This window comes from Lichenostomus cassidix, unplaced genomic scaffold (assembly GCF_008360975.1).
Source record: "Lichenostomus cassidix isolate B80296 unplaced genomic scaffold, HeHo_3.0 HiC_scaffold_38, whole genome shotgun sequence".
NCBI classification, from domain to species: domain Eukaryota; kingdom Metazoa; phylum Chordata; class Aves; order Passeriformes; family Meliphagidae; genus Lichenostomus; species Lichenostomus cassidix.
This window is the reverse complement of record NW_028147440.1, coordinates 472,694-486,869: the sequence shown is the minus strand read 5'-3', so window position 1 is coordinate 486,869 and position 14,176 is coordinate 472,694. Positions and strand designations below refer to the sequence as shown.

Below are 14,176 nucleotides of genomic sequence, written 5' to 3'. Positions count from 1 at the left end.
TGGGGAAGATTTTGGGAGTTTTGGGGAAATTTGGGGATATTTGGGGGGCTTTGGGGATGATTTTGAGGAGTTTAGGGTGATTTTGGGTTTTTTGGGGGGATTTAGTTGGATTTGGGGATGATATTGGGGATATTTGGGGATTTTAGGGGCTTTTGAAGACGATTTTGGGGGATTTGGGTGGATTTTGGGGTTTTTTTTGGTATTTATTTGGATTTGGGGATGATTTTGGGGATATTTGGGGATTTTAGGGGCTTTTGAAGATGATTTTGGGGAGCTTTGGGCGGATTTTGGGGAGTTTTCGGGGATATTTGGCACATTCAGGGGACATTGGGGCATTTGGAGGGATTTGGGGGAATTTAGGGGGTTTTGGGGTGGAATTTCGGGAGGTTTGGGGATGATTTTGGTGAATTTCAGGGGACATTTGGAGATCTGGAGATATTTTGGGGCAATTTTCGGGGACGTTGGGGTGATTTGGATGAATTTTGGGTGATAATTGTGATGATTTTGGGAATTTTTTGGGATAATTGTGATGATTTTTGGGGATTTTTTGGGGCTAATTGGGGATTTCGGAGGACATTGTGGTGACACAGAGCCACCCCACCCTTCCTCGCGTGTCCCAGCCGCTCGCTGGACACTGGTGACACCCCTGGACATTCGCGCGACCCCTAAAAATCCCCCAAATTCCCCCAAAAATCCCCCAAATTCCCCCAAAAATCCCCCAAATCCCCTTGGAGGACCCCGCGCTCCCCCCACCCTCAGGAAAACATGGCGGCGCCCAGCACTGCCTCTCCTCATCTCTATGCTCCCCCCGCCCAGCGCTCCCATTGGCCGGCACCGCCCTCACCTCGCTCTCCCATTGGCTGCCGAGCCCCCAGGAGGCGTGGCCTCCCCGGCGGGGTTATATAAAGCCGCGCTGAGGGCGGCCGCTTCCTCTCGCTGCCGGCGAGCGCGGCGGAGCTGAGGTGAGGCTGCTGCCGCTACCGGCTGAAATTCCTTCCGGCCTTCCCCTCGCCTTGCCCGGAGCTCTCCCGCAGCTTTCCCGCCGCTCTCCGGTTCCTCGCGGTGCCTCGCGGCGCTTTACCGGCAGCGGCGGCGCTGCTGAGGCCTCGGCGAGGCTCTGCGGCCTGCGCGGAGCTCTGAGGGCGCACGCGCCGCGCTTGGCGCCCCCTGGCGGGCGGGGAGGCTGCGCATGCGCAGAGCGCGGCGGGAGCTGCACGTGGCTTCGATTTTGGGGGAAATTTGGGGATTTTTAGGGAAATTTTGGGAGTTTTTGGGATTCTGGGAATGCGCCGAGTTGGGGTTGGGGTGACTGAAGCGTTGCGGGGTGGCTGTTGGCGTGGGGAGGCGCTCGGGGTGGGTTTTGTCGCGGGGCATGTCGCGATATAACCCCCCTCGCGATATATTTAAGGGCATTCTGTAGGGCTGGGTTGGTTTTAAGTGGATTTTGGGGTGATTTGGGTGTTCTGAGGGAGGGTCAGACCCCTCCTGGTGTCGCGAGATCGCTGTTATATCGCGACATGGCTCTCATATCGCGATATTCTCCCCCAATCGCAGTCGCCATGCCGGTCGCCCGCAGCTGGGTGTGTCGCAAGACTTACGTCACTCCGCGGCGACCCTTCGAGAAGTCGCGACTCGACCAGGAGCTCAAACTCATCGGTAAAAGAGAAAAAAAAAAATCCCAAAATTTTCACATTTCCGGGAGGAAAAATCCCCGAAAAATTCCTAAAAAATCCAAAAAAATTCTTAAAAAAAACCCCTTTAAAATCCCCTAAAAATTCCTTAAAAATTCTTTCGAAAAATTCCTGAAAACTACTAAAATATTCCCTAAAAACTTCCCTAGAAATGATAAAAGATTCCCTAAAAATTCCCTAAAAAATCTTTAAAATTGCCTTAAAAATCCTGAAAAATTTCCTAAAAATCTCTAAAAGTTCTTTGAAAATTCCCTAAAACTCCTCTAAAAACTGTCAATAAAACCCCTTAGAAATTTCCTAAAAATTCCCTAAACTTCCCCTTAAAAATCCCTTAAATTCCCCAAAATATCCCTAAAAATCCCCAAAAATTTTCTAAAAATCCCCAAAAAATCCCTGAAAATTGCCTAAAAAAATCCCTAAAAAATTCCCTAAAAATCCCCAAAAATTAATAAAAAAATCCCTAAGAAAAGCCTAAAAATTGTTACAATTTTTTCAAATATTCTTCAAGAATTCCCTAAAAAGTCTAAAATCTCCTCAAAAGTTCAAAAGTAAATAGTGCTTAAAAATTGCTAAAAAATTCCCTAAAAATCCCCAAAAAATCCCTAAAAAATCCCTAAAAATCCCCTAAAATTCCTAGAAAATCCCTAAAAATCCCTTTTAAATCCCCAAAAAATCCCAAAAATATCCCCAAAAATTCCTGAAAAATCCCCTAAAAATCCCTAAAAGATCCCTAAAAATAGCTAAAAATCCCCTCAAAGTCCCTAAAAGTCCTCAAAAATCCCTAAAAATTCCAAAAAATCCTAAAAATCCCCTAAAAATCCCAAAAAATTCCTAAAAAATCCCCTAAAATCCCTGAAAAAATCCTGAAAAATCCCTAAAAATCCTAAAAAATTCCTAAAAAAAAAAAAAATCCCAAAAAATCCCGAAAAAATCCTTTAAAAATCCCTAAAAAAATCCCAAAAATCCGTAAAAAATCCTTAAGAAATCCCCTAAAAATACTCTAAAAATCCCTAAAAAATCCCTAAAAAATCCCCTAAAAAATCCCTAAGAAATCCCCTAAAAATCCCTAAAAAATCTGTTAAAAATCCCTGAAAAATTCCAAAAAATCCCTAAAAAATCCCTAAGAAATCCCCTGAAAATACTCTAAAAATCCTAAAAAAATCCCCTAAAAATCCCTAAAAAATCCCTAAGAAATCCCCTGAAAATACTCTAAAAATCCCTAAAAAATCCCTAAAAATAGTTCAAAATCCCCTAAAAATCCCCAAAAAATCCTAAAAAATCTTAAAAAATCCAAAAATTCCTAAAAATCCCCTAAAATCCCTAAAAAATCCCCTAAAATCCCTAAAAAATCCCTAAAAATAGCTAAAAATCCCTGAAAAATCCCCTAAAAATCCCTAAAAAATCCCCAAAAAATCCCCAAAAATCCCCTAAAAATCCCCAAATTCCGTTTCCAGGTGAGTATGGGCTGCGGAACAAGCGGGAGGTGTGGCGAGTGAAGTTCACTTTGGCCAAAATCCGCAAAGCTGCTCGAGAGCTGCTGACGCTGGACGAGAAGGACCCGCGCCGCCTCTTCGAGGGTCAGTGGGATAGAAAAAACCCAAAAAATACCTTCTTGTTGTCCCTTTCTCATTCCCCTTTTGCTCCCAAATTTTCCCAATTTTTCCCGATTTTTTCTGATTTTTTTTCTGATTTTTTCCGATTTTTTTCTGATTTTTCTCCTTTTTTTTCTCATTTTTTTCCTCATTTTTTTCTCATTTTTTTCTCATTTTTTTTCTCATTTTTTCTCATTTTTTCTCATTTTTTTCTCATTTTTCCTCATTTTTTTCTCATTTTTTTCTCATTTTTTTCTCATTTTTTTCTCATTTTTTTCTGATTTTTTTTTCTGATTGTTTTCTGATTTTTCTCAATTTTTTTCTCTTTCTCAATTTTTTCCTCTTTTTTCCTCTTTTTTTCCCTCTTTTTTTTCCCTTTTTTCTTCTCTTTTTTCCTTTTTTTTCTTCTTTTTTTTCTCTTTTTCGTCTTTTTTTCCTCTTTGTTTTCCTCTTTTTCTCCTTTTTTTCACTTTTTTTCCTCTTTCTTTTCTCTTTCTTTTCTCTTTCTTTTCTCTTTCTTTTCTCTTTCTTTTCTCTTTCTTTTCTCTTTCTTTTCTCTTTTCTCTTTCTTTTCTCTTTCTTTTCTCTTTCTTTTCTCTTTCTTTTCTCTTTCTTTTCTCTTTCTTTTCTCTTTCTTTTCTCTTTCTTTTCTCTTTCTTTTCTCTTTCTTTTCTCTTTCTTTTCTCTTTCTTTTCTCTTTCTTTTCTCTTTCTTTTCTCTTTTTTTTTCTCTTTTTCTTTTCTCTTCTTTTCTCTTTTTCCCCCCAATTCTCTCCTTTCCCCCAAATTCCCCAAAACCCCCAAAATCCCCAAATTAATTCCCCAAAATCCCCAAATTAATTCCCCAAAATCCCCAAATTAATTCCCCAAAATCCCATTTTCCCCCAATTTTCCCCAAATTCCTCCAATTTTTCCCCAAAATCCCCCAATTCCCCCAAATTTCCCCAAAATCCCCAAAAATTCCCCCAAAATCCCCAAATAATCCCCAAAACCCCATTTTTTTTCCCCAATTTCAGGCAACGCCCTCCTGCGCCGCCTGGTGCGGATTGGAGTTCTGGACGAAGGGAAGATGAAACTCGACTACATTTTGGGGCTAAAAATCGAAGATTTCCTCGAAAGGAGACTCCAAACTCAGGTTTTCAAACTGGGTTTGGCCAAATCCATCCACCACGCCCGAGTGCTGATCCGCCAGCGCCACATCCGGTGGGTTCTGAGCCAAAATCCCCAAAATTTGGGGTGAAAATTCCCCAAAATTCCCAAAAAGTTTGGGACTCGGCAAGGCTCACTGCGGCTCTGCCGTACACCTTGCGAAGGGAGCAGGAAATGGGGAATTTCAGGTAAAAAACCCAATCTTGGGGGATTTAGCAGCAATTTGGGATCAGTTTGGGATGATTTGTGGGATTTAAATTAAAAATTTTGGGTTTTTTCCCCTAATTTTTGGGTTTTTTCCCTAATTTTTGGGGTTTTTCTGCCAATTTTTGTGTTTTTTCTGCCAATTTTCCCTCAAAACTTGCAAATTTTGAGCCAAATTTTCCCAAATTTTGAGGTTTTTTCCCCAAATTTTGGCCAAATCCATCCACCACGCCCGAGTGCTGATCTGCCAGCGCCACATCCAGTGCGTTTGACCCCAAAATTCCCAAATTTTTGGGGTGAAAATTCCCAAAATTTGGGATTCGGCAAGGCTCACTGCGGCTCTGCCGTACACCTTGCGAAGGGAGCAGGAAATGGGGAATTTCAGGTAAAAAACCCAATTTTGGGGGATTTATGATCAGTTTGGGATCAATTTGGGATGATTTGGGGGATTTGAGTCACAAAATTTTGATTTTTTTCCCCAATTTTTGTGGTTTTTCCCACAATTTTTGTGGTTTTTCTGCTAATTTTTTCCATGAAACTTAAAAGTTTTTAGCCAAATTATCCCAAATTTTGAGGTTTTTCCCCCAAATTTTGGCCAAATCCATCCACCACGCCCGAGTGCTGATCTGCCAGCGCCACATCCGGTGCGTTTGACCCCAAAATTCCCAAATTTTTGGGGTGAAAATTCCCAAAATTTGGGACTCGGCAAGGCTCACTGCGGCTCTGCCGTACACCTTGCGAAGGGAGCAGGAAATGGGGAATTTCAGGTAAAAAACCCAATCTTGGGGGATTTAGCAGCAGTTTGGGGTCAGTTTGGGATGATTTGGGAGATTTGAGTCACAAAATTTTGGGTTTTTTCCCCAATTTTTGGGGTTTTTCTGCCAATTTTTGTGATTTTCCCACCAATTTTCTCCTGAAACTTAAAAATTTTGAGCCAAATTTTCCCAAATTTTGAGGTTTTTTCCCCAAATTTTGGCCAAATCCATCCACCACGCCCGAGTGCTGATCCGCCAGCGCCACATCCGGTGGGTTCTGAGCCAAAATCCCCAAAATTTGGGGTGAAAATTCCCCAAAATTCCCAAAATGTGGGACTCGGCAAGGCTCACTGCGGCTCTGCCGTACACCTTGCGAAGGGAGCAGGAAATGGGGAATTTCAGGTAAAAAAACCAATTTTGGGGGATTTATCAGCAATTTGGGATCAGTTTGGGATCAATTTGGGATGATTTGGGGGATTTAAACAAAAAAATTTTGGGTTTTTTCCCCTAATTTTTGGGGTTTTTCCACAATTTTTGGGTTTTTTCTGCCAATTTTCTCCCAAAACTTGCAAATTTTGAGCCAAATTTTCCCAAATTTTGAGGTTTTTTCCCCCAAATTTTGGCCAAATCCATCCACCACGCCCGAGTGCTGATCCGCCAGCGCCACATCCGGTGGGTTCTGAGCCAAAATCCCCAAAATTTGGGGTTAAAATTCCCCAAAATTCCCAAAATGTGGGACTCGGCAAGGCTCACTGCGGCTCTGCCGTACACCTTGCGAAGGGAGCAGGAAATGGGGAATTTCAGGTAAAAAACCCAATTTTGGGGGATTTAGCAGCAATTTGGGATCCGTTTGGGATGATTTGTGGGATTTAAATAAAAAATTTTGGGTTTTTTCCCCTAATTTTTGGGGTTTTTCTCCTAATTTTTGTGATTTTCCCACCAATTTTTTCTCAAAAGTTCCAAGTTTGGAGCAAAATTTTCCCAAATTTTGAGGTTTTTCCCCCAAATTTTGGCCAAATCCATCCACCACGCCCGAGTGCTGATCCGCCAGCGCCACATCCGGTGGGTTTGACCCCAAAATTCCCAAATTTTTGGGGTGAAAATTCCCCAAAATTAGCAAAATGTGGGACTCGGCAAGGCTCACTGCGGCTCTGCCGTACACCTTGCGAAGGGAGCAGGAAATGGGGAATTTCAGGTAAAAAACCCAATCTTGGGGGATTTAGCAGCAGTTTGGGGTCAGTTTGGGATGATTTGGGAGATTTGAGTCACAAAATTTTGGGTTTTTTCCCCAATTTTTGGGGTTTTTCTGCCAATTTTTGTGATTTTCCCACCAATTTTCTCCTGAAACTTAAAAATTTTGAGCCAAATTTTCCCAAATTTTGAGGTTTTTTCCCCAAATTTTGGCCAAATCCATCCACCACGCCCGAGTGCTGATCCGCCAGCGCCACATCCGGTGCGTTTGACCCCAAAATTCCCAAAATTTGGGGTGAAAATTCCCCAAAATTAGCAAAATCCCGGAGCTCGGCAAGGCTCACTGCGGCTCTGCCGTACACCTTGCGAAGGGAGCAGGAAATGGGGAATTTCAGGTAAAAAACCCAATTTTGGGGGATTTAGCAGCAATTTGGGATCCATTTGGGGTATTTGGGTTACAAGTTTTTGGGGTTGATGACAAAATTTTGGGGTTTTTCTCTTAATTTTTGGGGTTTTTCTGCCCATTTTTGTGTTTTTTCTGCCAATTTTCTGCTGAAACTTGCAAGTTTTCAGCCAAATTTTCCTCATTTTTGAGGTTTTTTCCCCAAATTTTGAATTCCTAAGTATTCTCAGACCTTTCCTGAATAAACTTGGGATGGTTTGGGGGATTTGGGTCACAAAATTTTGGGTTGATGACAAAATTTGGGGTTTTTTCTCACAATTTTTGTGTTTTTCCTACCAATTTTTATGTTTTTCTCACCATTTTTTGTGTTTTTCTCACCAATTTCCTCCCAAATTTCCAGGATTTAATCCAAATTTTTTTAATGATTTTTCCTCAATTCCTCCTGAATAAATTTAAGATGATTTTGGGGGATTTGCATCCCAAAATTTTTATTTCCTCAATTCTTGTGTTTTTCTCACCAATTTTCTCTTCAAATGCAGAAGTTTTGCGCCAAATTTCTGGGGTTGATTCCCAAATTTTGAGGTTTTTTCCCCAAATTTTAAAATCCTAAACATTCTCAGACCTTTCCTGAATAAATTTCTGATGGTTTGGGGGATTTGCATCCCAAAATTTGGGCCAAAATCTCTCGATTTTGATCGCAAAACTGCGATTTATGTTCTACAAAAATGTTGATTTTGGGATTTTTTTTCTCTAAAATCCCCAAATTTTGGAGTTTTAACCCCAAATTTTTTTGGGAATCCCCGAATTTCAGGGTGAGGAAGCAGGTGATGAACATCCCTAACCCTGACCCCAAATAATCCCATTTTTCCATTTTAAATCCCCCAAAAATGATGATTTTTGTGCTGCGAAAACACCAATTTTTGGTATTTTTTGCTCTAAAATCCCCAAATTTCGGTGTTTTAACCCCAAATTTTTTTTTGGGAATCCCCAAATTGCAGGGTGAGGAAGCAGGTGGTGAACATCCCTTGATTTAATCCCATTTTCCCCTCTAAATCCCCCAAAAGTAGTAATTTTTGTGCCCCGAAAAAGCCGATTTTTGACATTTTTTCCTCTAAAATCCCCAAATTTTGGAGTTTTAACCCCAAATTTTATTCTAAACCCCCAAATTTCAGGGTGAGGAAGCAGGTGGTGAACATCCCTAACTCTGACCCCAAATAATCCCTTTTTTCCACCTGAAAAGTGTTAATTTTGGGATTTTTCTGCTCCGCAAATGCCAAATTTTGGGGTTTTTTTGCTCTAAAATCCCCAAATTTTGGAGTTTTAACTCCAAATTTTTTTTGGGAATCCCTAAATTCCAGGGTGAGGAAGCAGGTGGTGAACATCCCTTGATTTAATCCCATTTTCCACTGTAAATCCCCCAAAAATAGTAATTTTTGTGCCCTGAGAAAGCCGATTTTTGACTTTTTTTGCCCTAAAATCCTCAAATTTTGGAGTTTTAACCCCAAATTTTTTTTGGGAATCCCCGAATTCCAGGGTGAGGAAGCAGGTGGTGAACATCCCTTGAATTAATCCCGTTTTCCCACTGCAAACTCTCCCAAAAAACGGATTTTTTTAACGCGGAAAGTGCCGATTTTTGACATTTTTTGCTCTAAAATCCCCAAATTTCGGAGTTTTAACCCCAAATTTTTTTCCAAACCCCCGAATTGCAGGGTGAGGAAGCAGGTGGTGAACATCCCGTCGTTCATCGTGCGCCTGGACTCGCAGAAGCACATCGACTTCTCCCTTCGCTCTCCCTACGGCGGCGGCAGGCCGGGGAGGGTGAAACGGAAAAACGCCAAGAAGGGGCAGGGAGGGGCTGGGGGGGGAGAGGATGAGGAGGAGGATTGAACCCCAAAAACCCCAAAAAACACGTCTGACTGATTCTGGTGAGTTTGGGGAAATTCTGGAAAAAATTTGGAGTAAATTGGACAAAAAATGGGGGAGTTAGAGGTGTTTAAAGTGATTTTTTTGGGATTTAAAGTGAATTTTTGGGTGTTTAAAGTGAATTTTTGGGAGTTTAAAATAGAATTTTGGGTCAATTTTAGGGGAATTTTAAGATTTTTGGGAGTTGAGTGGGAATTGAAGAGAATTTGGGGGGTTTTAGGGGATTTTGGGGAGTTTGGAGGGATTTTTAGGAGGATTTTGGGAGAATTTTGGGTAAAAACGCCAAGAAGGGGCAGAGAGGGGCTGGGGGGGGAGAGGATGAGGAGGAGGATTGAACCCCAAAAACCCCAAAAAACACGTCTGACTGATTCTGGTGAGTTTGGGGAAATTCTGGAAAAAATTTGGGGTGGATTGGACAAAAAATGGGGGAGTTAGAGGTGTTTGAAGTGGATTTAAAGTGAATTTTTTGGGATTTAAAGTGAATTTTTTGGGATTTAAAGTGAATTTTTGGGAGTTTAAAAGAGAATTTTGGGTCAATTTTAGGGGAATTTTAAAATTTTGGGAGTTGAGTGGGAATTGAAGAGAATTTGGGGATTTTGGGGAGTTCAGAGAGATTTTTAGGAAGATTTTGGAGAATTTTGGGGAAAAACGCCAAGAAGGGGCAGGGAGGGGCTGGGGGGGGAGAGGATGAGGAGGAGGATTGAACCCCAAAAACCCCAAAAAACACATCTGACTGATTCTGGTGAGTTTGGGGAAATTCTGGAAAAAATTTGGGGTAAATTGGACAAAAAATGGGGGAGTTAGAGGTGTTTAAAGTGATTTTTTTGGGATTTAAAGTGAATTTTTTTGGGATTTAAAGTGAATTTTTGGGTGTTTAAAGTGAATTTTTGGGAGTTTAAAATAGAATTTTGGGTCAATTTTAGGGGAATTTTAAGATTTTTGGGAGTTGAGTGGGAATTGAAGAGAATTTGGGGGGTTTTAGGGGATTTTGGGGAGTTTGGAGGGATTTTTAGGAGGATTTTGGGAGAATTTTGGGTAAAAACGCCAAGAAGGGGCAGAGAGGGGCTGGGGGGGGAGAGGATGAGGAGGAGGATTGAACCCCAAAAACCCCCAGAAACAGAATTTCCTAATTCTGGTAAGTTTGGGAAAAAATTTGAGGTGAATTGGAAAAAATTTGGGTGAAATTGGGGGATTTAAAGTGGATTTTTAGGGATTTAAGGTGAATTTTTTTGGATTTTGAGTGATTTTTTTGGGAGATTTAAATAAGATTTTTTTGGCATTTCAATGGGAATTTTTAAAAGTTGTCAATAGGATGTTTTTTGGATTTAAATGGGATTTTTTGTTTGATTTAAATGGGATTTTTGAGGGTTTAAATGGGATTTAGGGTGGATTTTTTTTTTTGTAAATTAGGATATTTTTTGGGGAATTTGGGACATTTTTGGGGGTAATTTAAGATATTTTTGGGGATAATTTAAGATTTTTTGGTATAATTTAAGATATTTTTAGGGATAATTTAGGATATTTTTGGGGCTAATTTGGGATATTTTTGGGGATAATTTTGGACATTTTGGGGGATAATTTGGGATTTTTTTTGGATATTTTGGGTCAATTTTTGGGAAAATTTGGGTCAATTTTTGAGGATAATTTGAGATATTTTTTGGGATAATTTGGGACATTTTTGGGGATAATTTGGGATATTTTTGGGGATAATTTGGGACATTTTTTGGAATAATTTGGGATATTTTTTGGGATAATTTGGGATATTTTTGGGGATAATTTGGGATTTTTTGGGGATAATTTTGGACATTTTTGGGGATAATTTGGGTCAATTTTTGAGGATAATTTGTGATATTTTTGGGATAATTTGGGACATTTTTGGGGATAATTTGTGACAATTTTTGGGATAATTGGGGTCAATTTTTAAGGATAATTTGAGATATTTTTGGGGATAATTTAAGATATATTTGGGGATAATTTAGGATATTTTTTGGGATAATTTGGGACATTTTTGGGGATAATTGAGGATATTTTTGGGGCTAATTTGGGCAGTTTTGGGTCCCCAATGATGGCAGCACTGGGCTCTGAACTGCTGAGGATTTCTGTGCCTCCCTGGGGAGTCTGAGGGGAACCAGAAACTGAATTTTGGGGATTTTTTGGGTAAATTTTTGGGTGAATTTTTGGTTGAATTTGTGGGAATTTTTGGGGTGATTTTTGGGGGATTTTGGAGTGAATTTTTCAGCATTTTTGGGGGAATTTTGGACAACATTTGGGAATTTTTGTGTGAATTTTCAGCAATTTTGGGTGAATTTTTGACAATTTTTGGGGGAATTTTTCCGAATTTTGGGTGAATTTTGGGGAGATTTTGGGGGAATTTTTTTTGTGAATTTTTGGGATTTTTTGAGTGATTTTTTGGGTGAATTTTTGACAATTTTCGGGTTAATTTCTGACATTTTTTGGGAATTTTTGTGTGAATTTACAATTTTGAGTAATTTTTGAGTCATTTTTGGGTGAATTTTGGGTGAATTTTTTAGTAATTTTTGAGTCATTTTTGGGTGAATTTTGGGTGAATTTTTGAATTTTGGGGTGAATTTTGATTTTGAGTGAATTTTTCAGAATTTTAGGGTGAATCTTTAACAATTCTGGGGGAATTTTGGAGTGAATTTCTGACAATTTTGGGTGAATTTTTTTGAATAAATTTCTGATAATTTTTGGGTTAATTTTGGGAAATTTTGGGGGAATTTTTTTGACTTTTTGGGTGAATTTTTGGGTAAATTTTTCAGAATTTTTGGGAATTTTTGGTTAATTTTTGGGTGAATTTTTTAGAATTTTTGTGTGAATTTTCAGGAATTTTTGGGCTAATTTTTTGGGGATTTTTGGGTGAATTTTTGACAATTTGTGGGTGATTTTTTCAGAATTTTTGGTGAATTTTTGGGAAATTTTGGGGGAAGTTTTTGGGAAATTTTGGGGAGAATTTGTGGTAATTTTTGGGTGAATTTTTGGGTAATTTTTGGACTCTCCATTAACCCTTTTCATTTTTGCTTTCCAGGTGATGCTGCCCAAAATTTGAAGATCACCAGGGGGGTTCTGGCAATAAAAATTTGGTTTCAAAAACACATTTTTGAGTTGTTTTTCTGGGAAAAAAACCCAAATTTTGGGGAAATCCTCAAATTCTCGGGGATGCTTGAATGTGGGAACGGGGAGGTTCGGTTATTTCGGGATTTTAGCCCAAATTTTGGGTGATTTTGGGTGAAATTTGGGTTTAAAATCCTAAAATTTTGGGGAGAATTCCACACCCAATATGGCGGCGCCCATGGGCAACTTCCGGTGCGTCGCGTTGCTATGGCGACGCTCAGCCGGCAACACTTCCGGTCTGGTCAATATGGCGGCGCCCATTCGCCGGAAGTTCTGCCGCTCCGTGTACGGAAACTTCCGGTTTTCCCTCCTCAACATGGCGGCGCCCATGGTGAGGATGCGGTAATTTCCAAGATGGCGGCGCCCATGAACCGGAAGTGTGGAGTCATGTGATGCTATTCAGCCAATCGCTGCGCGTTTCCGAGGCGGGGCCGCCATTGGCGGGAGATCCTCAGCGGGGTGAGGGACCTGCGGCTTCCCGGGGGAGAAATTTGGGGAAATTTTGGGTTTTTTTGGTTAATTTTGGGGTCTGTGGGACGGTTGAGGACATTTCGGGGGGTTCCGGCAGAGTTTCGAGGGGATTTGAGGGGTGCTGAGGGAGGGAGAAGCGGCGCGGGAATCGTGAGGGGCCGTGAGGGGAGGGGGGGACGCTGAGGGGATTTTAGGGTTTCTGAGGGGATTTTAGGGTTTCTGAGGGGATTTCGGGATTCCCGCGCTTTGGGGAATCTGTGAGGAGATTTTGGGGGAATCCATGAGGGGATTTCGGTGTCCCTGAGGGGGTTTTGGGGTTTCTGAGGGGTTTTTGGGGACCCATGAGGGGATTTTGGGGTTCCCGCGCTTTGGGGAATCCATGAGGGGATTTTAGGATCTCTGAAGGGATTTTGGGGGAATCCGTGAGGGAATTTTGGGGTTTCTGAGGGGATTTTGGTGTCCCTGAGGGGATTTTGGGATTCCATGAGGGGATTTGAGGGTTCCTGAGGGGATTTTGGGATTCCATGAGGGGATTTTGGGGATCCCTGAGGGGATTTTAGGATTCCCGCGCTTTGGAGAACCCTGAGGGGATTTTAGGGGAATCCATGACGGAATTTTGGGGTTTCTGAGGGGATTTTGGTGTCCCTGAGGGGATTTTGGGAATCCATGAGGGGATTTTGGGAATTTCTGAGGGGAATTTGGAGTTCCCGCGCTTTGGGGAGCCCTGAGGGTTCTCTTAAAGGTTCCTGAGGGGATTTTGGGGATCTATGAGGGAATTTTGAGGTTCCTGAGGGGATTTTGAGGTTCCTGAGGGGATTTTGGGGTCCCTGAAAGGTTTCAGGGAATCTCTGAGGGGAAACTTTTAGGTAAATTTTTTTTAAGAATCCCCAGAAGATTTTGGGATTCCCTGAGGTAATTTTGGGAATCTCTGAGGGGAAACTTTTGGGGAAAAATTTTTAAAGAATCCACAGAAGATGTTGGGAGTCCCTGAGGGGATTTTGGTGAATCCTTGAGGGGAAATTTTTGGGTAAAAATCTTTAAAGAATTCTTCAAAAACTTTGGGATCCCTGAGGGGATTTTGGAATCCCTGAGGGGATTTTGGGATCCCTGAGGGGATTTTGGGAATCCCTGAGGGAAAACTTTTGGGTAAAAATTTTTTAAGAATCCTCAGAAGATTTTGGGATTCCCTGAGGGGATTTTGGGGAATCCAAATTCCTGAGGGGAAAACCTTTGGGTAAAAATTTTTAAAGAATCCTTGGAAAATTTTGGGATTCCTGAGGGGATTTTGGTGTTTCTGAGAGGATTTTAGGGTCCCTGAAGGGATTTTGGGATTCCTGAGGTGATTTTGAGAATTCCTGAGGGAAAACTTTTGAGTAAAAATTTTTAAACAATGCCCAGAAGATGCTGGGATTCCCTGAGGGGATTTTGGGATTCCTGAGGGAAACTTTTAGGATTCCCTGAGGAGATTTTGGGAATCCCTGAGGGAAAACTTTTGGCTAAAAACTTTTGCAGAATCCCCAGAAGATCCTGTAACTCCCTGAGGGTAAAACCCCCAAATTTTCACCTCCCAAACCCCCCAAAATTTAATTTTTTCCCTCTTCCCAGAGCCATGGAGGCCCCAAAGCGCCCTGGCACCCCCGGGGGTCACCCTGGGGCTCCCAAAAAG

General features: G+C 41.3%; 1 protein-coding gene, 1 long non-coding RNA gene and 1 other non-coding gene across 3 annotated transcripts; all 3 read left to right on the top strand.

The window, feature by feature from the left end:
* Positions 1 to 809: 809 nt before the first annotated feature.
* Positions 810 to 8,888, top strand: LOC146422863 (small ribosomal subunit protein uS4). Its single transcript, XM_085045608.1, has 5 exons — positions 810 to 962; positions 1,555 to 1,656; positions 3,146 to 3,268; positions 4,299 to 4,485; positions 8,694 to 8,888. Exons 2-5 carry the CDS (start codon positions 1,560 to 1,562, stop codon positions 8,869 to 8,871), a joined length of 585 nt encoding a protein of 194 aa, XP_084901734.1. The 5' UTR covers positions 810 to 962; positions 1,555 to 1,559; the 3' UTR covers positions 8,872 to 8,888.
* A 1,059-nt stretch (positions 8,889 to 9,947) lies between these two features.
* Positions 9,948 to 12,018, top strand: LOC146422861 (uncharacterized). Its single transcript, XR_014847789.1, has 2 exons — positions 9,948 to 10,042; positions 11,954 to 12,018. It is a non-coding gene; the product is annotated as an uncharacterized LOC146422861 (long non-coding RNA).
* Positions 10,962 to 11,036, top strand: LOC146422862 (small nucleolar RNA SNORD88). The gene has a single exon (XR_014847889.1). It is a non-coding gene; the product is annotated as a small nucleolar RNA SNORD88 (small nucleolar RNA).
* Positions 12,019 to 14,176: the final 2,158 nt, after the last annotated feature.